Source organism: Bos indicus, chromosome X (genome assembly GCF_029378745.1).
Source record: "Bos indicus isolate NIAB-ARS_2022 breed Sahiwal x Tharparkar chromosome X, NIAB-ARS_B.indTharparkar_mat_pri_1.0, whole genome shotgun sequence".
In the NCBI taxonomy this organism is placed as follows: Eukaryota; Metazoa; Chordata; class Mammalia; order Artiodactyla; family Bovidae; genus Bos; species Bos indicus.
In genome coordinates this window covers 106,594,167-106,619,596 of record NC_091789.1, presented here as the reverse complement: position 1 = coordinate 106,619,596, position 25,430 = coordinate 106,594,167, and the positions used below count along the sequence as shown (strand labels likewise).

Sequence of the window (25,430 nt, the reverse complement as noted above, 5' to 3'; positions counted from 1 at the left end):
TATTATTACTCTGGAGATTCTGTGAATTCTCACATAAATAAAGTTCTTCCCATCTTTGGATATATTTGTTTATATCAACACGGACCACAGTAAAAATTTAGATTTACAGCTAATGAATAAAGCTATCAAAGTGCTCCTTCGTTATCTTCTTTGGCAAATATTTCCGTCTTACAGATAGGAAAAGGATATGCCATAATTAGTGGCTCTTTTAATAAACATGTAGGTGTTTTAGAAGATTGATGCTTTGGCTGTATCTGAGATAGAAATAAAGTATATTGATTTCTTGGGTGATTGAATGGAGGATTATATGCATAATCTCAGGAAGGAAATGCATTTTAGGGTTTTGTCTTTTTCTTAAATGTTTGTGTTTTTTTTTCTAGGCCGTTCGCTGCTACGAATCTCTAATCTTAAAAGCTGAAGGAAAAGTGGAGTCTGATTTCTTTTGTCAATTAGGTCACTTCAACCTCTTATTGGAAGATTATCCAAAAGGTAATTTTTCCCCTTGTTAAATACTGTTTGATTTATATATGTATTCAAAATAATTGTAATCGTACTCTATCGAAGGTATTACTATTCTTACTTCTAAGAAATTGCAAGCTTATGAACACCCCTAAACAATGAGGAAAAAAAAAAAAGTAGAAAAAATGGAAATGGGAAAAGTTCACACGACTCCATGTAAATCAGCAGGTTGACTATTCAGCTAAATGATAACTACCCGTGTACTGCTGTTTTATTTTGCCATGTGAAAGGTGCCTGTGTTTTAAAGGCTTGACCATAATAGAAAGTGAGCCATTGATGGACAAGTTTGGAAAAGTAACACAAACCTTGCATTTCTTTTCTTTATCTTTTAACTTACATTTTAGCTTGAAAATATTTGAATGAAAATCTGATCTGTAGCCATGTTATAACGGTAAGTAACAGAGATGGTCACACATGAGCTTGAGCAGTGGATAAAACATTTTTTTATTCATTTGAAGTTTTTTTTCCTGTTGGAAATAAGTGAGTTAAATAACTGAAGGTAGTCCCCAAGATACATCCTTTTTATGCTACCATGCTGCTGACACAGGCCACTATCCACTTGGGAAGTTAAAAGCACCTGCAAATACCATACACTTCAATACCAAAGGCAAAAATCCATAGCAAACCAGTAACATTGTATAACCAATAACATTTTAACAGTTTGATGATAGTAAACATTTTAATGGGAGTGGATGGACTTATGCTTGTTTTCCACAAATGTATGTAGTAGGCTGAAAAACTAGAAGGTTATTTCAGTGCTAGAGCAAAAGATTGTTGATGTTTAATTATGCCTCTTTTATAATAGGTCAAATACTTTCCTAATGAAAATGTGATTTTACTTTGAGACAGGTATACCATGGAATTTGAAGTTAGGCTTATTTGTTTCCCAGGTCAGCTCTACGGTTCAGTTGCATTACTTTTAACAGATTATATAAATATCCCTAAGCTTCTGTCTATAATCTGTAAAAGGAGGGGAGGAAGTACTAGCTGTTCAGGTGTTTTGGGATTCCTCTGTGAAACTGGTTAGTACTTAAGAAAAATGACTTCAGGATAATAGGTATTAACAATTAGTCTATTGGATACTTTAATTTTAATTAAAACGGTTACGTAAAGGAAACCATTATACAAAGGAAATAATACAGAGTTCTGTGCAGTTTTATTTTTCAATGCTGCACTTTGTGCTTGGAGACTACACTAGTTTTACAGCGTATAGACAGAGACCCAGACTTAGGTTTGCATATGAGTCTGTATGTCCTTATTGCTTAGTGGTCATTTAAAAACTATTTAATTAGCTTTTAAAACTTCATTCATCTGTGGATTTAGCTGCATTTTCCTTTTTATAAAATGTTTGGCTGTGAAGGTAATGAGAAGTCTAGGGATATTTGTTTTGAAGGTGGGATGGGGGTATGTTGCAACTAGACAGTGTTTGACAACCTAGTTGGTAGGAATAATCTAAATAGATGGGAGAGGAGAAGGATAACCTAAGGATTTAAGCCTTTGAAAAAATCTACTCTGTGACCCATTTGCTTACTTTGTAGATGAACTGGCCATTGATAGATAGGCAGTAGGTTGATTGTAATAGGAAGAAGAGGAAGGAGAGAATGGATGCAGAGGCATACATTTGTATTTCAGATTTCAAGCTGATGGCTTCTTAGGAAATAAGATGTGAGTTGTTTGAATTCATCCTTGAGGCTTTATTGACCGCTTTCCCACTTAAAAAAAAATCCTTTAAAAATACTTAATTACTGAATTCTTTATATCCATTCTCTTCACTGTCTTCCTGTAAGTCCCAGACTAGAGCCAGTGTCTAGTAACCACTTAGACACACCGTCACCGTCACCACAAATTTATGGAGTCATTTGTTACCTGAAGGCTACTTCCTCCTTTTTTCATTGAAAGCATTGCAAAATGAGAACCTCCCCAGCTCCAGCTAAATGTTTGTTTTTAGAGAACAGATTATAAACCATAACTTCTTGGGGAATAAACATAAACCACTCAGTGAACGTGTGAGTAAACTGCTCAGATGTATTTATGTAGGATATTTACTAGCCCTGTTTATTCTGAGGGACAGTTCTTTATATATTGTTCTGAGTCCTCTTGTATGTGAAGTTTTCTGAGTTTGGGGTTCCTTATGAAAAACTGCTTCTACTTTTGGAGTAGAAAATGGTAGAACCTGTTTTGTGAATATTTTGTACTTTGGTTTTTCTGCCCTTATTTCTTATTCTGATCTCATCTGCTTCCATTAAGATAGGATGAATTTCTAAAAATTTCTGATCTGTATATAGCATACTTTGGTTATCATTTCTGTTATGAATTTATTCATTAGAAATTATCTTTCCTGTCATTTCAGAGGAATTTGGAGTAGATGGAAAACAGGCCCTTTTTTTAACTCCTGTGGTTGGTAGTATTTATGAAGAATTTAAAAAAAATTCTGTCACCTGATTTGGTCATTTGGTTTCTAGGAATTTATCCTAAAAAAGTAATAGGTTAGAGAATTGTGGGAAAATGGAGGCTGGAGGCTCATTGCACTTAGCCTCATGTTGGTTGGATTCCTCTGAAGTGAGTTTAGCTTACAAGATGTTTAGAAAGGAGTACCTTTAGGATCAACACTTATGTGGAAGGTGGGAAATGGAACCAGAATTGGACAGAGGGAGAAGTTAAGCTGTGACAGCCTTGGTCAACTCCATGGAGAGCTCTGGAGCTAGAATGGTCTTTCAGAAAGCTATCACAAGTTGGGTCATGATGACCAGGCCTTTTTTCATCTATCTATCTTGTCGGTCGGTCTGTCTGTCTATCTAGGCTGCATTGGGGGTCTTAGTTTAGTTGCAGCATGTAGGATCTTTTGGTGTGGCTCATGGACTTAGTTGCCCCAAGGCACACGGGATCTTCGTTTCCCAACCAGGAATTGAACCTGCATTCCCTGCATTGGAAGGCAGATTCTTTTTTCTTTTTTTTTAATTTTATTTTATTTTTAAACTTTACATAATTGTATCAGTTTTGCCGAACATCAAAATGAATCCATCACAGGTACACATGTGCTCCCCGAGGCAGATTCTTAACTACTGGACCACCAGGGAAGTCCCTTCATGCCTTTATACTCCATCATTCCATATTGGACGTGGAAAGGAGTGTGACCTCAGGGTTGCTCTCTGCAGCTTAGAGCAGTCACTGCTAGAAGCTGTCTTTTGTATGTATAACTGCCAACAGGTCTTCCTTGAAATGGGATTCGAATGGTTTTTAAGTGTCTACCATACCTCCTTTCCACTCCTACACCCATAGCTAAACCATCAACCTCAGCTGAACTAAACAGCTCATGGGGCTGTCAGATAGACTTAAGCCATGTAGATGGTACTGTGATTTCTCTTCTTTGGGTTGAAGAACACCTGAGAGACCAGGGCTTAAAGACAGGTGTATATATTCTTGTGAATATATGTGATGGATTATAGGAACAGTTTAATTAATAGAAATTATATGTAAATATTTGTGAATATGTATGGAGAAGGCAATGGCACCCCACTCCAGTACTCTTGCCTGGAAAATCCCATGGACGGAGGAGCCTGGTAGGCAGCAGTCCATGGGGTCGCACAGAGTTGGACACGACTGAGCGACTTCACTTGCACTTTTTTTTTTTTTTTTCTTTCTTTTTTTTTTTTCACTTGCACTTTTCACTTTCATGCATTGGAGAAGGAAATGGCAACCCACTCCAGTGTTCTTGCCTGGGGAATCCCAGGGACGGGGAAGCCTGGTGGGCTGCTGTCTATGGGGTCACACAGAGTCGGACACAACTGAAGTGACTTAGCAGCAGCATGGAAAATTATGAGAGAACAGTCATTGTTGATTGCTGTGTTTCCTGGGTGGAATGACAACACTCCATCCGTGTGTGTGTGTGTGTGTCAACACTCCACTCCATCCGTGTGTGTGTGTGTGTGTGTGTGTGTACATACACACACACCATTTGAGAATCATTGATTTTGTTCGGTCTATTTGTGGCTTCCCAGGTGGTGCTAGTGGTAAAGAACCCGCCTGCCAATGCAGGAGACGTGAGAGACGTGGGTTTGATCCCTGAGTCAGAAGATCCCCTGGAGGAGGACATGGTAACCCAACTCCAGTATTCTTGCCTGGAGAATCCTATGGACAAGGAACCTGGCAGGCTGCAATCCATGGGGTTGCAAAGAGTTGGACACGACTGAAGCGACTTCACACACACACACACACACACACACACACACACATTTATGGCTTAGAATTAGAAAATGCAATTGAGAAATAACTCAAGGAAGAAAATTAGTGACCATAAGCCAGGTTATCAGAACACCATATCTAGGCAACAAGCAAAAGTTGTAGTAATTTCAAGAACTAGAGAGGACTTAAAGGACTAGATAGAAGGACTACAAATAAGACAGCTACTTGATGATTCTTGTAAACCAAATGTGCGATTTTAAAGATCTCGAAGAGTATATTACTTTAATAATGAAGAAGTAGTAAATCTGAGATTTCACTAAATGTATTAATTTGACTTGAAAACCTCAGTAAAGATGCTGATAAGGGAGTAAAAGGATTGCATTTGTTTCTTCGCTTTTCCAGCTTCCTGTTCGATTGTCTCTAATCTTAGGGACAAAGGTCTGTTATGTTGGATGCTATCCAAATGGTTTTTCAAATGTTAATGTGTATTAATGCTACATATAGGAGAAGATGTGTTTAAGGCAGTCATAGATTTGAGAAGGCAGAAAGGTGCTAGAGAGCTCAGTGCATCAGTCACTTATAAACAGTGAAATAGTATAAACTTTCTGAGGTCTCTTTTATCCCAGGTTATAAATACAGCTTTTTAGTTCAGCCTCAGATATAAAAAATAAACCAAAGATCTGTTGACCTAATAATAATAATCTCAGGCAATCACAGCTTATTTAGGCCTAAAGATGGCAGTCAGTTCAACTGAGAGATTTGTTTGTACTTTTTTCCTTTCCCTTCCCTTCCATCTCATAGACTCACCCACGAGCAGCTAACCTGCTGCCTATAGTGTTACACATTAGCTTAGGGATGAAAAGAGAAACGCTGAGTTCTGCCTGCAATTAGTATATAGTCTAATATGAGTATAGATTGAATTTTAGATCTTCTTGCATTTCTTTTGCATCTCACTCTGAAGAAGACTCTTGTTTTTTCAGGCAAAGCTGTCACTCTTAACCTACATTGTTGTTTCTTTTCATTCCTGTACTGTGTGAATTTGTCATCGCGTGCACCCTCTTTCTCTTGTTTTGACAGTCTTACCTCAGAGCCATAATATTTCCAAGCATGAGAAACTCTCTGTCACCTACTACATTTTTTTCTTGACCCTCTTTACTCTCCAGCTCTATTTCTCTAGATCTTTCTTTAATTCCAGATGAGTTACAATACGGCTTTGGACTTCTCTTTTTGTTCTTTGTTACAGCTTTCTATTTTACTGACAAACTTCAGGGCTGCCTGTGAACTGTAAGGAAATAGCTTGAATTAGATTCCTTGATGTCAGTCTTATAGGAAGCAGTGAGGTCAGGATTAGAACCAAGTTTACCTAAAATGGCTTTTTTCCCTACCATATCCTGTTGGCCTTTCTGGTGACCCTCATTTGGTAATCTTGACCATCTAAGTTTAACACAAGAAGTACACTTTTTTTTTAACATTTACACAAATAATATGTTCATTGTTTACAGAAAAGCATTAGAATACATATAACCATAAAAAGTAAACAGCTTGAGAGCAGGAACCGTGTATTTTGTTACATGTATTTCACTGCATCTAGCTTGGTGCAAGCTATCTAAGAATAATTAAGAAATATTATAGGAATGCCTTAATGGCTCATTTATATTTTATCATTTAGAGGCTTTTTTTTTTTTTTTTTTGCCACACTACTATAGGCACTTTTGGGGGGGGGGGGGGGGCACTCCATGTTGCATGTGAGATCTTAGTTCCCGAACCAGCAGTCAAACCTGTGCCCCCTGCAGTGGAAGCATGGAGTCCTCAGCATTGGGTCACCAGAGAACTGCCAAGGCAAATCTTTTTAAAAAAGAAATTTAAAAATTTATTTTTTTTTTGGTTGCACTGGGCCGTCATTGCTGCACACAGGCTTTCTCTAGTTGCAGTGCACAGGCTTCTCATTGTGGTGGCTTCTCTTGTTGCGGAGCATAGGCTCAATAGTTGTGAGGCGCAGGCTTAGTTGCTCTGCAGCATGTGGAATCCTCCTAGACCAGGGATAAAACTCCTGTCCTTTGCATTGGCAGCTGGACTCCCAACCACTGGACCACCAGGGAAGTCCTAAAAAACATTTTTGATATAAATTTTCAGAGGCTTTTCTATTAACAGTAAGCTTTGAATATTTAAAGTTGAACTAAATGCTGCAACTTTAGCGTAGTGTATCAGGTTAATCTCTGTCTTAAAAACATGCTTTGTAATTTACATTTCAGTTCCCTGCATAGTATTCTATCATATAGGTAGAACAGTTCCCTATTGAACATGTAGACTATATACTCATTGTTGTCTGTTCTTGTAACTAACTTTTTGCAAAGTTCTGTGTTTATGTTCTTAGAAGGATAGCTTGGTAAATTTTACTGAGTGAAAGCATGTATACACACACGCACACACAGTTTTGATGGATAGTGCTAAATTATGCTACAAAAAGTTTTGCCAATTTATACTTACAGTGCCAGTAGAATAATAAACTGCTTATTTTCTTGAATTCTTGCCACTGTTGAGTATTTTTCTTAACACTACAGAGTATTACTGTTACTGTTTAATTTCATCATTTTCATACATAAAAATGGTACAGCACAGTTGTGAAGCTAAAGGGCAGGTGTAGTTGAAGGACTGTGTGTAGCACTTCTCCCAACTGTGTAGGTGATTCTTTTATCCTTGACAATTTCCTTGTTTGATTCCACTCTTCCTCCTGTTTTTATGAAGTAAAGGACAAAATAGAATGAGAAAGATTACAGAACCGTTAAGTTGTTATAAAAGTTAAATTTAACTTCTCATTTGCATTTATTTTTTTCTTTTTGTTTTCTTTTGCTTTTACTTTTTTAAGACCTGGTTCCTTTGTTAAATTTTGCCAGTTTTCTATAATAATTTAAGTTCATTATATTTTTCCCCTTTTAAATAATCTACAGAGACTAAATGGACTTATTTAAAAGTAAAATTCAAAATTATTTTTAAAAAGTAATTTTAAGTCTGTAAATGAACTTGATTTCGAGGATTAAAAAGATCTGAGCTTTGGAAATTGGTTGATAGAGAGTTGAAATTAATATGTTTGAGGACACCATTCTTGGTTAAGTGGCAGAAGAAAACGGCAGTCTGGCCTAAAATATTGTTAAAAAGATTTCCTAGTGGTATGAACGAGGACTTCTTAAGCCAATAAATAACTTAGAATCTCAAAGTGAAGATTAGGTGGTTTAGGGAAGGAAAAGCTGTTAGACGTATGCTACAATCCTGAAACTGGTTTTTAAGCAATATAAGGATGTTCAAATAAATAATTTCCCGCATTTTCTATTAAGGAGTTCAGGAAAATCTAGTTGTAGTGTAGTAGGAATTTATTTTCATGATAGGTAGCTGACTTAAAGATTAGAAATAAGGATTGTGCTTTAGTTAAAAGAATTTCACTAGAGAGACTATGGTGATGGGTACTTGTAAAGTCTTAATGATTTGTTTGGATTAGGAAACGTGTTTAATATGTTAAAGTCTTTCCTTAAAATAGGATCTTAGGCCTACTGGAGCGATGTATAATTGTTGAGGGGGCTTCCCAGGTAGCACTAGTGGTAAAGAATCCTCCTGCCAAGATCCTCTGGAGTAGGAAATAACAACACACTTCAGTACTCTTGCCTGGAAAATTGCGTGGACAGAGTAGCCTGGGAGGTTACAGTCTATGGGGTCGCATAGAGTTGGACACGTCTGAGCGACTGAACATAGTGCTTAGACACACCACACACACCACACACCGCCACTGCCCGCCCCCCCCCCCCCCCCCCCCCCCCCCCCCCCCCCCGCCATGGTTGAAAACTGTGTAAATGAATGGAAAGATAACAAATGTTCATTGAAGAAGTGTCTTATAAATCTCTACTTCCAGTTTGGAGCATTTACGTTTGTTACTTTGAACTTGAGGGCTTGTATTAATTTTTCAGTTCATCATCTCCCAATTGGTAATCACAGGGGCTTCTTATACTTCACTTTTAGTTACTTTGGAGGACATCGTACTGTTTTTGTAAGGGCTCTTCAAATTCTAAAAAATGGGTATTTTATGAAATCATGTAATATATATTGTAACTCAGATTATTGGAAACATCTCCGAGTTTGTTGAAATTCCCTTTAAAGGGGCAGTCCAGGTTTGGTATGGTGACTGCACAAAATTATCAGGGACCTTGACTTCTCCTAGTTAGAATGTTTTTAGGCAAAAATATTGAAGACTTGATTCTAGCTTAAACAATAGGGAGATTTATTTCCTCACATGTGAAGTTGAAAGTTCATAGGCAAGTTGAAGTCTAGAAGTATCCCGGTACTTTCCATCTTACTGCTATCCTCTATGGGCTTCACCTTAAGACCAGTTTCCCTTGTGGTGGCAGTTGGTGACACATGCTTCCTTGTTCACATCTAGTAGAGAAAACACCTTTTCCATGATTGTCCTCTATAAAATCAGTCAGTCAAACCTTGTTTGACTGCTCTGTCTAGCCTGATAAGTTGGTTTGCTTTTCTTTTTAGAAAACAGTTAATCATTGATCTTTATGAGCTACCTACATTCCTGTATGAAGAACTAGAAAACAGAAGATGGCTTGAAATCAACTCTTCTCAAAGCTGGAAAAATTACAAACTAAATGTCCTTTTAGTGGTTGGTTGGCATCATCTTTGTGCAAAAAAGATGAACATTATTCAAATGAGTTATTTGTTCAAATATGTGATGATGGTTTGGGGTGATGCTTCTCTAATTGGTACATATTCAGAAAGTTCTGTATATGGTATTCATTTTGGAAGCTTATTGATAAACAGTACGAAAACATTATACCTGGGATTTTAGGTAATATTAATTTCTACCTACCCCATTTTTATCAGTACAGAATCTTATAACACTTGTTGGAAATCTTACTTACTTTGTGGTGACTTAAGAGGGATGTGGGGAGCGGGTAGGAGGGAGACTCAAGACGGTAGGGAATGATACACGTATACTTACAGCTGGTTCATATTGTTACATAGCAGAAACTATTGTAAAGCAATTATCCTCCAATTAAAAAAAAAATACAACAACAAGGAAAGGCAGGGAGTTCAGGTCTTTTGAGCATGAACTGCCCTATTCTTACTTGGCCCTGCAATAAACCTTTCTCTGTTCGAAACTCCCCCTGCCCACCCTGCCCATACACACACACAAAATTATTGCACTTGTTGAAAATTTTATTTGAAAATGTTAATTCTTTTTGAAGATTGAAGTATAATTTATATATAACTGAGTTTCAGGTGTATAACATGATTTGATATTTGCATATACTGTGGAATGATCATAGGAAGTCTTGTTGACATCTGTCACCATATACAGTTACAATTTTCTCCCCTTGTGACAAAAGCTTTTAAGATTCACTCTGAGTAGCTACAAATATGCAATATAGTATTATTAATTATAGTCATCTTGCTGTACATTACATCCCCATGACTACTGCTCATGAGTTCTTTATAAAAAGGTCTCTCTCCTAATTCTAATGTGCATGTATAATTTTACCTCCTCCTTACTGGTCTTCCCTGGTGGCTCAGCTGGTAAAAAATCTGCCTGCAAAGCAGGAGACCTGGGTTTGATCCCTGGGGTTGAGAAGGTCCCCTGGAAAAGGGAACGGCTACCCACTCCAGTATTCTAGCCTGGAGAATTCCATGGACTGTATAGCATGGGGTCACAAAGAGTCAGACACGACTGAGCAACTTTCACTTCACACTGAGTTTTTGGATTGATGAGAGCTGCAGTTGACCATTCAACAGCATGGGTTTGAGCCACACAAGTCCACTTACATGAGAGTTTTTTTCAGTACATATATGTACTGCTGTGTTGATGACTTGTGGATGTGGAGTCTGCACATGCAAGGCTGACTATGGGATTTGATCACAGTGGATTTTGTTATCTTTGGTGGTCCTGGGACTAATTCACTGCAGCTACCAAAAGACAACTGTACTGTAATTGTTTCCAGAGCCTGTTAAACCTTGAGATGGATTTAGGGGTATGAGATGCCCTATTTTGGAATAGAGTTGGAGTTTAGAGTAAGGTGATTGTGGACTGGGTTTTTTGTTGATAATATGAAAGGAAACAGCACAAAAGGAATACAGTCAACCCTTGAACAACAGGGGTTTGAACTTCACAGGTCCACTTACACATGAAAATTTTTCAGTAGCAAATACTACAGATACTACATGATCTGTGGTTGGTTAAGTCAAAGGATACAGAGCTGCGAATACAGAGGGTCGATTCTAAGTTATATGAAGCTTTTCTACTGTGCAGAGGTCAGTGCCCCTTATCCTCTGTGTTGTTCAGTAGTCAACTGTAGTTCCTTTGCTCTTTGAGGTGGTTGAGCTCTTAAGTCACTTTTGGAAGTGAGATTACTTGTTAGAACAAATGACCCATCACATTCTAGAATATTAATCCATTTATCAGATTTGGTCTCTGAGGAAGGTCAGGTTGATTCAAGAGGTTGCCTGGATTCTGTTCAAGAAACATGACCATGGTTTTACTTCCTTGAACTCCCATATATTTGACATTTGTTACCTTGTCTGAGGATGAGTAGGGATGCCTCAGAGTTCTAAATTGTTTCATTTTAAATATCAATGTCTGCTCGGAGGTGGCTACGATGGGAGTTTTGTTGTAATGTTTCTTGAAACTTGTATTAATTGATTTTGAAATGGGACAGAATTATGACTCATGCTTGTTTTCTCTCTTTCAGCATTATCTGCATACCAGAGGTACTACAGTTTACAATCTGACTACTGGAAGGTTAGTGCACATTTGCATGCCCCTACCCTTCTCTTCCCTCCCCTTCTCTTCTCTGGCAGATCACTGCTGGTTATACTCAAAACATATTGTGCTCTTGCTTTTTTGTTTTGTTAATTGAAACTATTCTAGGGAAAAGTGATTGGAAAAAGAAAACGAGTGTTCTTGGTTTGCTCTGTCTTATATGATTCATTTCAGTTGCTCAGTTGTGTCCAACTCTGCGACCCCATGGACTGCAGCACGCCAGGCTTCCCTGTCCATCACCAACTCCTGGAGCTTGCTCAAACTCATGTCCATCGAGTTGGTGATGCCATCCAACCATCTCATCCTCTGTTGTCCCCTTCTCCTCCCTCTTGCAGTCTTTGCCAGCATCAGGGTATTTTCCATGGAGTCAATTCTTCTCATCAGGTGGCCAAAGTATTGGAGCTTCAGCTTCAGCATGAGTCCTTCCAATGAATATTCAGGACTGATTTCCTTTAGGATGGACTGGTTTGATCTCCTTGCAGTCCAAGGGACTCTCAAGAGTCTTCTCCAACACCACAGTTCAAAGGCATCCATTCTTCGGTGCTCAGCTTTCTTTATAATGCAACTCTCACATCCATACATGACTACTGGAAAAACCATAGCTTTGACTAGACAGACCTTTGTCAGCAAATAGTGTCTCTGCTTTTTAATATGCTGTCTAGGTTAGTCATAGCTTTAATTCCAAGGAGCAAGTGTCTTTTAATTTCATGGCTGCAGTCACCATCTGCAGTGATTTTGATTACCTTGTATTAAAATAATTAGTTTATTCTGAATTAATTTATTGGCCAAAGATGATCCAAAGTGTGGAAGTTAAAGCCAGCAAAACCAAATGGCAACAAATGATTCTTCGGTTTCCTTAAGTTGGTACTTAGGTAGAAAAGAAGTTTGAAGATGGGTGTATTAGGTTGAAAAGGGAAGGCAAAATGAAAATCTTTATTGCTATGGTCTGTCTGTAATTGGAGCTCTGAGAACAACTGAAGCTAACCGTTTTAAAAAAAAACTTTATTTATTTTAATTGAAGGCTAATCACTTTACACTATTGTGGTGGGTTTTGCCATACGTTAACATGAATCAGCCACGGGTGTACATGTGTCCCCCATACCCAACCCCTGATACCTAAATGAAGAACTGCGCACAGCAATGAAATAATCTATTTTCTTAGTTTAAGCAGTGCCTGGACAGATTAATCTTTCATATCATATTTACTTTTAAGTATAAGCTTACTGATCAGTGGGGTTTCTTCATCTGAATTGCCATTTCAGATTTTTAAGGTGGATTTTATTTTTTTTATGTTGCCTAATTTATCTTTGTTTTTGACATGTAGAGGTTTTAACAGTGTATTTTGATAATTTAAAAAAATGTATTGAAGATATCTTTTCTAGTCTTTTTAAAGCTTATTAAAGTATAATTAAATACTGCAAAATTCACCTGCTTTAATTTTGCGATTTAGTGACTTTTAGTAAATTTCCAGAGTTGTACAGCCATAACCAAAGTTATTTTAGGACTTGTCCATCTCACCGTAACGAAACCTCATGCCCAGTCCCTGGCAAGCACTAATCTACTTTCTCTCTGTATGTATTTGTATTTTCTGGGTATTTTCATATGAATGGAATCATAATATGCAGTCTTTTGTAACTGACTTCTTTTACTAAGCATACATTTTTAAGATTGATCCTTGTGTAGCATGTATTAATACTTCATTCCTTTTTATTATCTATTAATACTCCATTGTGTGACTGTACCACATATTTTTTATTCATCAGTTGATGAGCATTTTAGTTGTCTCCATTTTTTGACTGTTGTGAATACTGCCCCTGTGAATATCTGTATACGAATTTTTGTGTGGACATACAGTTTCAGTTCTCTTTGGTAAATAATCAGGAGTAGAATTGCCAGGTTATAAAGTAAATCTATGTTTAACATTTTGAGAAACTGCCAGAATTGTTTTCTAGAGTAGCTGTAACATTTAACATTCTCACCGACAGTGTTTGAGGGTTTTGGTTTCTCCATATCCTCATCAGCACCAGAAATTGTCCAGTTTTTGAGTGTAGCCCTCGTAGTGGATAGGGAATAGTATCTTATTATGGTTTCTATTTGCATTTTCCTAATGACTGTTGTTGAGCATTGTTTAACGACCACATTAGCTGTTTGTATATATTGTTTGATGAAATGCCTATTTAAACCCTTTGCTGATTTTTACATTTTTTTAAATTAGTGTGTTGTAAGAGTTCTTTGTACATTCTGGATATAAGCCTTTATTGGATATAATTTGCAAATATTTTCTCAAAATCTGTGGCTTATTTTTTCGCTGTCTCAACAGTATAGTTTGAAGTGCAAAAATTTTAAATTGTGATGACATCCAGTTTTTCAACTGTTTCTTTCATTGCTTGTGCTTTTGGTTTTATAGCTAAGAAACCTTTGCCTAATCTCATGTCATGGTGATTTCTTCCATTGTTTATTCAGTCAGTTTCTTTGGTACAGGTAGTACTGCAATAAATAGTACAAGTTTCTTTTTGTATTTTTGTTAGTGGTTCTTTGGTATTAGTGGGATTGCTGTGAACTTCCTGATGGTACACACCGTGTGAACCACTCATCTCAGATCTCTTGCTTTTCCTTGGTCTTAACTAAGAAAATCCATGTCAGACTTCTGTGGAATCTGATGAATGAGAAATCATGTCTCTAGTTGTTTTAACTTGCATTTTCTTAATTGAATTTTTAATTGAAGTTTAAAGACTATTCGAATTTTCTTTAAAATATTTGTTCATCTCTCTTCCCAGTTTTTCAGTTGGACTGTTGTTTTCTTTCTCCGTTTTATATAGCTGTATTTTATGTATGATGCGTATTTATCCTTTATCTGTGATAAAAGTTGCAGTTTGCCACTTGTTTTAATTTGCTTTTGTGTTTGTTTTTGCCCATGCAGAAGTTATTTCTGTCTAGTCAAATTTTTCAGTATTTCCTAAATTGCATCCGCATCTTGAATCATAAGATAGTTTTTTCCTTACTTCCAGATGTTAGACAGATCACCTACATTTTCTTTCAGTACTTGAATGGTTTTAGGTTTTTAATTTAAGTCTGATCCATTTGGGATTTATCCCTAATTTGTAGTGTGAGGAACATCTAAGTTTATTCTTTTCCTGTGGTTAATTATCTCAATACAATATATTGTTTAAAAAAATTCATCTTTTCCCTACTAATTTGAGATGTTGCCTTAGTTGTATGGTAAATTTTCATATGCAGATTTGTCTATTTATAGTTTCTCTGGTCTATTTCATTAGTCTGTGCATGAATTAATACTATACTATTTTACTTATAAAGGTTTGCAATATGTTTACACTGTGCTTAGTTGCTCAGTTGTGTCCTACTTTTTGCAACCCAATGGACTGTAGCCCACCAGGCTCCCCTGTCTGGGGATTCTCCAGGCAAGAATACTGGAGTGAGTTGCCATGTCCTCCTCCATGGGATCTTCCCAACCCAGGAATTGAATCCAGGTCTCCCACATTGCTTCCCTTGTGGCTCAGCTGGTAAAGAAACCGCTTGCAATGTGGGAGACCTGGGTTCAATCCCTGGGTTGGGAAGATCCCCTGGAGAATGGAAAGGCTACCCACTCGAGTATTCTGGCCTGGAGAATTCCATGGACTATAACAGTCCATGGGGACATGACTGAGCGATTTTCACTTTCACTCCCACATTGCAGGGGGATTCTTTACCGTCTGAGTCACCAGGGAAGCTCATGTTTATATACTACATATACAGTATGTATATGGTACTGCTACAACATCCTTTCCCCATTGTTGTTTTTAGGGTTTCCCTGACTGTCCTTTCTTTGTTGCTTGTTTTTCCATATAAACTAATTAACTCCACAAAAATAGCTGATTTTTCTTTCCAGCTCTTTTGAGGTGTAATTTATATTACTTTAAATGTTCGAAGTATGATTAAGTTTTCTTCTTTTAGTAAATAACAATCTAAGAATGGAAATGAACATCCTTACTCTAATGACAACTAACTTCAAAAATTTTTGGTTTAAGGTCAGCATTTTTATTTTGTATGAAAATACTTTTCTGGTATCCTTTGAGATAATTTTATGTTTTTTCTCCTTAAATCAGTCTTGCATTTCTTAAGTAAATTCAAATTAGCAGTAAGTTTTTATTGTTGTTAGTTATATCTGGATTGGGATTGCTAATATGTAACATCTTTGCATCTTTGTTCATAATTGAAATTGGTCTATATTTTTTCTTTCTTGAGTTGTCTTTATCTAATGCCTAGGATCTGGTTCTACATTCCAAGGACCTGGTCAGAGGAAGAGAAAGCAGAGTGCAACAGCCCTTTCTTTGAAGGGAATCATGAGATTTTACATATCCCTTCATAGACATCTCACTTACGAGAACGTAGTAATTTGAAAACTTGCAGCTGCAAGAGAGGCTGAGAAATGTCTTATTTTGTCTGATCGTGATAATAGGACTGCAAACAATGTTGTTGCAAAATAGACTATATTAATAATAGAAATCAAAAAAAAAAAAAAGAAATCAATTCATATTATTGGTAAATAAGGGAATTATGTCTGTATGCTGTGAAAGCCTTGTTGTTTCACTTAAAATTTTTCCCTGGATAATGGGGAGTGTAAGTATGAACTTAAGTAGGAAAGGGAAAAACTCTCTGCTTGACTGCTGCACTGGTAGCAGGAGTTCTGTAGTCTAGATTTTAAGAAAATTAAACACAAGTATCTTTATCCAGGGCTCTTCCTTAGAAAGGCACATCCATAGCTATTTTCATTATTTCAGCACCTGCCAGCTCTGCTCTAATTAAATGATTGCCAGCATTGCAACTTCATTGTTCATTTTGAATATCGACCATGACAGCCTATCACTATGCTGAGCTTCTTGCTTGAGTGATTCAGGCTGTCTCCAGGTTCTGGTTACTACTTCTGAAATCCTCTGCTTATGTTGCATGGGATTTGGGTAGTCTTGTCCACAACTCTCTTTTGCTTTTGAATCTTCTTATCTTTAATGTGTAATTTTTTTTTTTTTTTTTACAGCATGTGAGACTTAGAATTTTATGTATCATATTCTATCCATTGAACAATTACCATGTACAAGATATGTTTTGTTGTTGGTGATAGATACATTGCCTCCTTTACTTCTCACAAATATCCCAAGTGTCAGGTTGTTATTTTAAGTATTTTACATGTATGATCTTAATTCCTCAAAATAACCCTATGAAATTATGACTCCGTTAACTTGTTTTGTGAGTCAGTGGTGACAAGCCAAGCGGCTAATGTGATGTGACAAATGGCTAGAGTGATGGCTGCTCTAGCCTGATTTCATGATCACTATACAATACTATGCCTAGATTTTGGAAGTAGAGTTTTTTTTTGTTTTTTTTTTGGAGTATAGTTGATTTACAATGTTGTATTAATTTCAGGGAAGCAGAACTTCTGCTCTATTGCTATAACTTTGAACCTGATTGATGTAATGAGCTTTAACAACCTCTTTTGCTATATATTATTGTAACTAGGAACTGTGGTGTCCAAAAGGTAGTTTGGACTGTATTAAGGAAACAATTCTGCATAAATTGATTGAGCAATTAAATTCTTTGATGAAAATGTGTAACAAGTTATTTAAGGCTGTAAGGTACTGATTTATTCAGCAGTATACCTTTCCCCAATAACTTCTATATGCTTGTTACTTTACCATAGGGATCAAAAGATGTCTTGAGTTCTGTCTTTACCTTTTTACAAGCTCATTTCTAATGGAAGAGATAAAGGGCCTATCTGTAATAGACATGAGTATTCATTTGGAAACTTGTTTCAAAAAGCTTAACTCTGTTTGCACTTGGGAATGTGTCAGATAATAATGATACTTGTGGAAAGAAGAGATGAGTGATGAGTGTGATGGATAGGAATTTGCCAAATTGAGAAATAGTTGAAGGAATGATGGCATTGGCTTTTTCAGCAAAGGAAGCAAATGTGTTTAAAATCATGGAAATGTGTAAGAGCATATTTTATTTATAGGTCTGCATGTCATTTGTCCTAGTTGAAGTGGTGGCTCTGAGATTGGGAAAGTTGAGCAAGAGTCATAAAATGAAGACCTTTATAGTCAGACTAGGTTATAGGGAATCTTCAAAGGAGTTTAAAATAAGAATTAAAAATGTTTGAGTTTTTGCAAGCTCTCTGGCAGTGGTGTGGAAAGTATGTTGAAAAGGATAGGGGGCAGGGGTATGGAAGGGGAGGCTAAGGTTTGGGAGCTGAGTTAGGAAACTGTTGAAACAGGCCAAGTAGACAAAGGCAAAGTCCTAAATTACCTAGAGAAACGCAGTAAAAATGGAGAAGGGGATAGATTCAAAAGCTTTGAGACGCAAAATGAACTTTGTGAAAAGAATGAATTTGGCTTATTGGTAGGGAGGAGGTAAGAGGAAAAGGAGGATTACTTTTCGGCTCGGTTAACTGGTGAGATTGCTATCATTGTAGCTTCAGAGTCTCCCATACAATGTAAGATTCATAGAGTTTCAGCTATTTGTAGTACATTCAACAGGTGGAGAGTACCCAGTTTGATTGACTGTTAATACCTTCCTCACTCTGGTGACCATGACATATTAACAGGAGGTGGAAGGAGAAGAAAGCAAAAACTTTCTGTTCTTTATGCAAAGAAACCCCATGGTAGAAATCTCACTGGCAAGAGCTCTTATGTCACCAACTTTTTTTCAGTGGAAGTAGCCAGGAAAAAGGGTATTGATGACAGTGGCTTCTGTGGGATTAAGAAAATTTGGCAGTAAGAGAAACTTATATGAGGTTGCCAACTGCTGACTTAATGAACCACACATCCTTGAGAATAACTTTAGACATAGTATAAAAGCCTTCAATATAAATGAATTGTAATCTTACTGTTATAATTTCTTAATTTGGGATTGTGATGAGTACTGTAATACAGTCTAGGTCAGAAGTTAGTAAACTTCTTTTGTAAAGGGCAACAGAGTAACTGTTTTAGATTTCATAAGCCAGATAGTCTCTGTGTTGTAACTGTTCGGCTCTACTGTTGGATCTGGAAGCAGCTATAGACAGCAAGTAAATGAGTGGGTGTAGCTGTGTTTCAGTACTACTTCATTTACAAAAATCTATGGCTGGCTGGATTGGCCCATGTGCCATAGTTTGCTGATACCTGATAGAGATGTTCTAATAACCTCTAAGGATTTGGACTGAAGCAGGAGTTTGTTTCATAAATAATACATTTCTCAGAAAGCTACTCCCCTAACTTCTCACAGTAGATTGAAGAATGACTTCATCACATTTAAATTCATTTTCCTATCAGTGCCTTTGCTCAGGTCATCCTTCTGCCTAGACCCATGTTTCTCAGTGGGGCTGCTATTGGCATTTTTGATGACTATACATTGGGAGGGAATACATTTTTATCAGGGCATGTAGCCATTCACAGCCCCAGGTCACTATTTCCAAAAATGTGTGAATTAGAACCACTGGCTGAGGTGGCTTGTTTTTCCTTCTCCTTTTCTAATCATCCTTAAGATACAGTACTGAAGTTCTACCTCTTTTCCTAGTCTTTATTATATAATCCTTAATTAACTCTTAAATGGTTAACAGCTTGGAATACATTATTCATGTAACTTCATAGTCATTTGTCTTTAGATTATAAATTCATTGATGGTAGGAGTTTTTGTCTGTTTTGTTCACTTCTGTCTTTCCAGTACCAGGAACTCTGTTATGACTCATAATAGGTGCTCAATAAATGTTCAAATCACATTGTCTTCTATTATGGAAAAATGAGACTTGCCTTCTTGCTGAGATTTATAAGCTCCTGATTAATAGAGACTATCCCTCATACTAATTCCGTGTCACCCAGGGAACTGAACTTGATACCGAACTGGGTGATGAAGTTTGCTAAACCTTTGGGCATCTGCTAGGTGGAGAGCACCGTGCATGCTAGGTGATAACTGGGTATACAGAGATGATTACATTTTTGTCTGATGGGATGGAGGTTAGTCAATACTCAAATAACAAAAATACAGTAGTTGAAAGAGTCAGCTCTGCAGGCAGACCTAGATTCAGTTCCTGTGTCTGCCACTGTCTCTTGGAGCAGTTTGCTTAATTTCTCTTGGTTCTTTAATTTCAAAGAGCTGTTGTTCAGTTGCTAACTCTTTGAGACCCCATGGACTGTAGCTCTCCAGGCTTCCTTGTCCTCAGCTGTCTTCCCGGAGTTTGTTCAAATTCATGTCGGTGATGGTATCTAACCATCTCATCCTCTGCTGCCCACTTCTCCTTTTGCCTTCAGTCTTTCCCAACATCAGGGTCTTTTCCAGTGAGTCAGCTCTTCAAATCAGGTGGCCAAAGTGTTGGAGCTTCAGCATCAGTCCCTCCAATGAATATTCAGGGTTGATTTCCTTTAGTATTGACTGGTTTGATCTACTTGTAATCCAAGGGACTCTCAAACACCAGAATTCGAAAGCATTAGTTTTTTGGCGCCCAGACTTCTTGGTGGTCCAACTCTCACATCCATACATGACTACTGGAAAAACCATAGCTTTGACGATACGCACCTTAGTCGGCAAAGTTATGTCTCCACTTTTTAATGCACTGCCCAGCGTATTAGAACCTTTTAAAGAAATGATGTTAGCATTTTGCATAAAATTAAGTTCTTACTGTTGTACCATGTCGCATGCTAGGGACATTGTACTAAGGCAAAATTTAGAGGTTGTAAAGATTACCTCTGGCTTAAGGTGGGAGAAGCAACAAAGCTCCATAGGGAAAATGGCATAATAGGTCTAGATGGACTGATAGAATTTATACAGTGGCACGGGTGGTGACAATAAGTTTTCCTAGAGGCGAAGGATGAACTATGAACAGAGAAAATTGAGAGAATGTAGGATATGTACTGAAAGCAGAAAGATTCCTCGATAAACTCATATTTCCACCACATACCACACTACGTTCTCTGGGCAGTTACCTGATTTGGTGAAAGATGCTGTCTATTGTTATTCAACCATGGTCTCTTCCCCTCCACCTCCCCCACCTAGGGAGACAGTTGTGATTCAAATGTAGACTTTCTTGGGTAGAACATTTTGAATTAACTACTCTTGTATTCTGAATATCATACCTCCCCCCTCTACATACACAGTAAGTAGAGTGTGGGAGAGAGTACATTTTAATCAGTTCAGCTTGTTCAACCCTTGAGTATTGTCCTTGACACTTAGTAAAAGTTCACTTTATTTCAGCGACAGGGTGGGGTGGTAAAGGAGTGATCCTGATTGAAGCCATTTTCAACTAAATTTTAAAAATTTGAATATGAACTTTTGAATCCGATGTTTTCTGAGATCTTTGTGAATACCCCTGTAGCATGTAGTTATCTTATTCAGAGAATTGGTAATGAGGATCTAATGAAATTAAATTTGCATATTTATTGCATTTTAAGATATACTTAAGAAAACTTTTTCATTGCTTCCAGAAGGGTATATAGAATGCAAAGGAAATATATGACCCTAGAACAGATTTTAGTATTAAAAAGAATAACTGCATACCAATAAGTCGCCCAGGTGTTTATTATTCTTTGGACTTTAAATATCACTGGTTCTTTTCTGCAGTCATTGAATGACAGCAGTTGTGGGATAAGAACTATAGTTGGCTCACACCTAGCACAAAATGACTCTGAGAATGTTCTTTACTGTCTCCTAGAAATTCCCGGTAGGATTGAGTCCCTGTTGGCCACAGCTGCATAGCCATTCATGTTGTGGTTGTTGTTTAGTCACCAAGTGGTGTCCATCTCTTTTGTGATATCATGTAGCATGCCAGGCTCCTCTGCCTGTGGGATTCTCTAGGCAAGAGTACTAGAGTGGGTTGCCATTTTCTTCAGGGGACCTTCCTGACCCAGGGTTGAAACCCATGTCTCCTGCATTGGCAGGCGGATTCTTGACCACTGAACCTACCTGGGAAGCCCATAGTCATCCATACTACACCCTAATAGCTTCCTTACCTTCCCTGCCTTACTTCTCCAAATCCATTACTGGTGTTTTCTAGGGTAACTTCCCAAATAAAATACTTATACTAAAACCTTTTGTCTCAGGGTGTACTTCTGAGGAAATATAACCTTAAAATAATGCAGTAAGATATATTTTAGTAAGAGTTTGGAATTTTTAAGTTTTGGAATATAGAATTTGGATAACATATAGTCGGTACTCAGCTGTTTGCCCTTTTTAGAAAAAAGAGAGTAACTAGCTAGTTTCCTGTATGGGGGCCGGAGGTTGTATTGAGTCTGGATAAGCATCTCTGTTTTGTAGTGCGTGCAAAAGGAATCACTGATGTTTATAGCCCCAAATGTAAGTGACTAGGTGTCATTTTAGCAGGTGGGTTTTTTGTTAATACTAAAATTATAGGTTATAGATTTATATTGTGCATTTACTTTGAATTCTAACTACCTTCCTGGCAACACTGAACATAAAATTAAATCCAGTCAGAAAGAACCAGAGAAAGAGTACAGAGATACAAGCTAGAGAGAATAAGATAGCATAATTCAAGCATTTTCTTATTCCTGAAAAATAGGTTTTTCTTTTAGTTTTACCTATGGAATTCTGCCGACAGATTTTTTTTTTAATTGAAGTATAGTTGAATTACAATGTTAATTTTTCCTGTATAGCAAAGTGACTCAGTTGTACATATATATATACACATTCTTTTTAATATCTCCTATTATGGTTTATCCCAGGACTTCGAATATGGTTGAATATAGTTCCTGTGCTATACAGTAGGATCTTATTGTCCATCCATTCTGGATGTAATCGTTTGTATCTACTAACCCCACACGTCCAGTCCATCTACCCCTGCTGTTGGCGATCACAAGTCTGTTTTCTGTTTCTCTGAGTCTGTTTCTATATCATAGGTTCGTTTGTGTCATGTTTTAGGTTCCACATTATAAATTATTTAATAGTCTTTGTCTTTCTGACTTGACTTCACTTAGTATGATAATCTCTAGTTGGATTCATACTGCTACAAATGAAATTATTTTTATGGTTAAGTAGTAACCCATTGTGTATAAGTACTGCATCTTCTTTAGCCACTCATCTGTCTACGAGCATTTAGGTTGTTTCCCTCTCTTGGCTATTGTGAGTAGTGCTCCTGTGAACATAGAAGTGCACGTTATCTTGTTGAATTAGTTTTGTCCAGATACATATGCTCAGGAGTGGGATTGCAGGATCATATGGTAATTCTACTTTTAGTTTCCTGAGGGTGTCCATACTGTTTTTCATTGTGGATGCAACAACTTGCATTCCCACCAGAAGTGTAGGATGGTTCCCATCTCTCCACCCCCTCTCCAGCATTTGTTATTTATAGACTTTTAATGATGGCCATTCTGACTGGCCCACTCCAGTACTCTTGCCTAGAAAATCCCATGGGCGGAGGAGGCTGGTGGGCTGCAGTCCATGGGGTCTCGAAGAGTTGGACACGACTGAGCAACTTCACTTTGACTTTTCATTTTCATGCATTGGAGAAGGACATGGCAACCCACTCCAGTATGCTTGCTTGGAGAATCCCAGGAACGGGGGAGCCTGGTGGGCTGCTGTCTATGGGGTCGCACAGGGTCGGCCATGACTGAAGCAACTTAGCAGCAGCAGCATTCTGACTGGTGTGAGGTGATACCTAATTGTAGTTTTGATTTCATGGCCGACTCTGTGCGACCCCATAGACGGATGTTGAGCATCTTTTCATATGTCCATTGGCCATCTATATGTTGCTGACAGATTTTTTACTTCAGAACAAGTTTGATTGAAAAGAAACCACAGGATCTGTCCAAGTTGATTGGATTCTGTGCCATCTGTTGACTCTTAAGCTATTTTGGTGTTCTAAAGATATATTGTAAATATATTGTACTGCAGGATAGAGTGTTAATAACTTAAAACATCGTGGATACTATATTTTATAATAATAACATATGTATTAGACATAAATGCCTTTCTTAAAAGTCTCTTTTTTTCCCTTTCTTTTCAGAATGCTGCCTTTTTATATGGTCTTGGTTTGGTCTACTTCCATTACAATGCATTTCAGTGGTAAGTTGATGTAAAACTAGTAACTCCAGTTGTTTCTAGTATATAGCTTTTGTTTGCATTTTTCTGTTTGTGTGTGTATGTATGTGTAATAAATACAAAATATTTTAATATCAATAAGCCTACACTTTTCAATAATCTCTTGGAATTATTACTTTGTTCCTTTAGAGATATTGACCCCACCTTAGATAATTAAAAATGTATATGTTCCTAAAAGAATCTGGTATAAAGAAGACTTAGATTAGAAAGCTTTTGGAATTTCTGTTACTTATTATACCTGGTGGTCCCTAGCTTATTTGAACGGGGGAATGATTGTGCTCTCTGTTCTCGAGGTTTGTGGCTAAGTGATGCATGATGACCAGTATTTGCTTTTCAGACTTTTAGACATGCTGACTGCTCCTTCCCTTCCTCCTTCACCAAAACACACACGCACATGCACACACACTAGTACTTTCCAATTTCTTGTAGCTAGGGACTAGATTTTTAAACTCTCAGTTCTCTCTTCTGTAAAATAGTAATAATGGTACCACCTTCAGAGTCAGACATTAAATATGATAGAAATATGTAAGATTTTATAAACAGTAAAGTATATCGGATCCTGTTACTATGGCCTTTGCCCCCTTGTTGTTTTTCTGTTTACCAGACAAGACAGTAGCATTCTCTAGTGGAAAGAACATAATTGACAGATTGGTATTCTGTTCTCAGCACTTTTAGTTTGATCTGTTTGCTCGTGTGTGTGTTTTAGGTACATTGCAGTTAATTGTCTTTTCTACTCTAATAGAGTTTTGATGATCAAATTAGATAATGTACGTTTTGTAAACTGTAAAGCCCTATGTAGATTTTTTTTTTTTTTTTTTTTTGGAAATGTATTCAACTTTGTCAGAGTCCTTTCTAGTCTCCATAATTTTAAGCTTGAGTGAGTGCTTAGAAAGTCCAGAGGAACGTTTTTACCAAAGGTTATAACCCTGTCATATACCTGATGGGCACCGTGGATATTTATTACAGAGCTTTTCAATGTGCATTGGTAATGATGTGATATGATTGCTCTAAAGAGGAAACTTCAGGTATGAATGACTTTTCCCAGATGCCTTTTCTTTCCTCTTTGGTTTTGGTCCTGTTGGTTTTTGATCATCAATGGAAACACTGCATTGTTAGAGAACATCTGTGTGGATAGAGTATTATGCAAATCGTTCATTTTCATGGTAAACTTTACAAAGCTATAATTGGTCTTTATAAAGAAGTTTTGTAATATTTTTCTTTTAAATTATACATTGTTGTAGAACAATCTAAAATTTAAGCCTCCTAACTCTGTATGCAGTGTATCATGTATCATCAAGAGTAGATTAGGAGTGTTTTAAAATCTCTTAGGTTCTTAAAGATCCTATTTATAGAAAACTTTTAGAACCAGAAATGGCCTTAGAGATTAATTAGTTTTCTCCCTTAATTTTATAGATGAAGAAAACAAGAGATGTGTATGTGTGTGTGTAACTCAGTATTATGTAATTGGTTGCGGAAGCAAGCTCAGATTTCCCACTCTAATTATTTAGTCTATTGTAGTCTGTCTGCAAGTTTGAAGATTGATAGGCCATTATTTTTAATCAGTATTTATTATTGTTCTTCTGGGCGCATTTGTACAATCTTTATGGCCAGCCAGAAATAATTTAGGTGAAACTCAAGACAAGGAATGCTACACTTTTAGAAATGGACAGGTATACCTCACAGGAGTTAGTTTTTACCTACCTGTGATAACTTGTGAACTCTCTGTAGATCACAGATAAAAGCATAAAATCAATAATGAGGTGAAACCATCATCAGTTCAAAACTGGATTGCATTAAAAAGTGTGTGACCATGTCAAGTTAGGGGGCTTGTAGTGTGGAAAAC

At 37.1% G+C, this 25,430-nt stretch overlaps 1 protein-coding gene across 8 annotated transcripts in view; it reads left to right on the top strand.

Moving 5' to 3' along the window:
* KDM6A (lysine demethylase 6A) overlaps positions 1-25,430 on the top strand; it is a 179,300-nt gene that overhangs the window by 60,572 nt on the left and 93,298 nt on the right. For all 8 annotated transcript variants that reach the window (XM_070784831.1, XM_070784835.1, XM_019955824.2 and 5 more), the window contains 3 exons: positions 381-489; positions 11,442-11,491; positions 23,493-23,551. In XM_070784831.1, the coding sequence (XP_070640932.1) occupies positions 381-489; positions 11,442-11,491; positions 23,493-23,551 (218 nt within the window). The remainder of the gene's footprint in view (positions 1-380; positions 490-11,441; positions 11,492-23,492; positions 23,552-25,430) is intronic.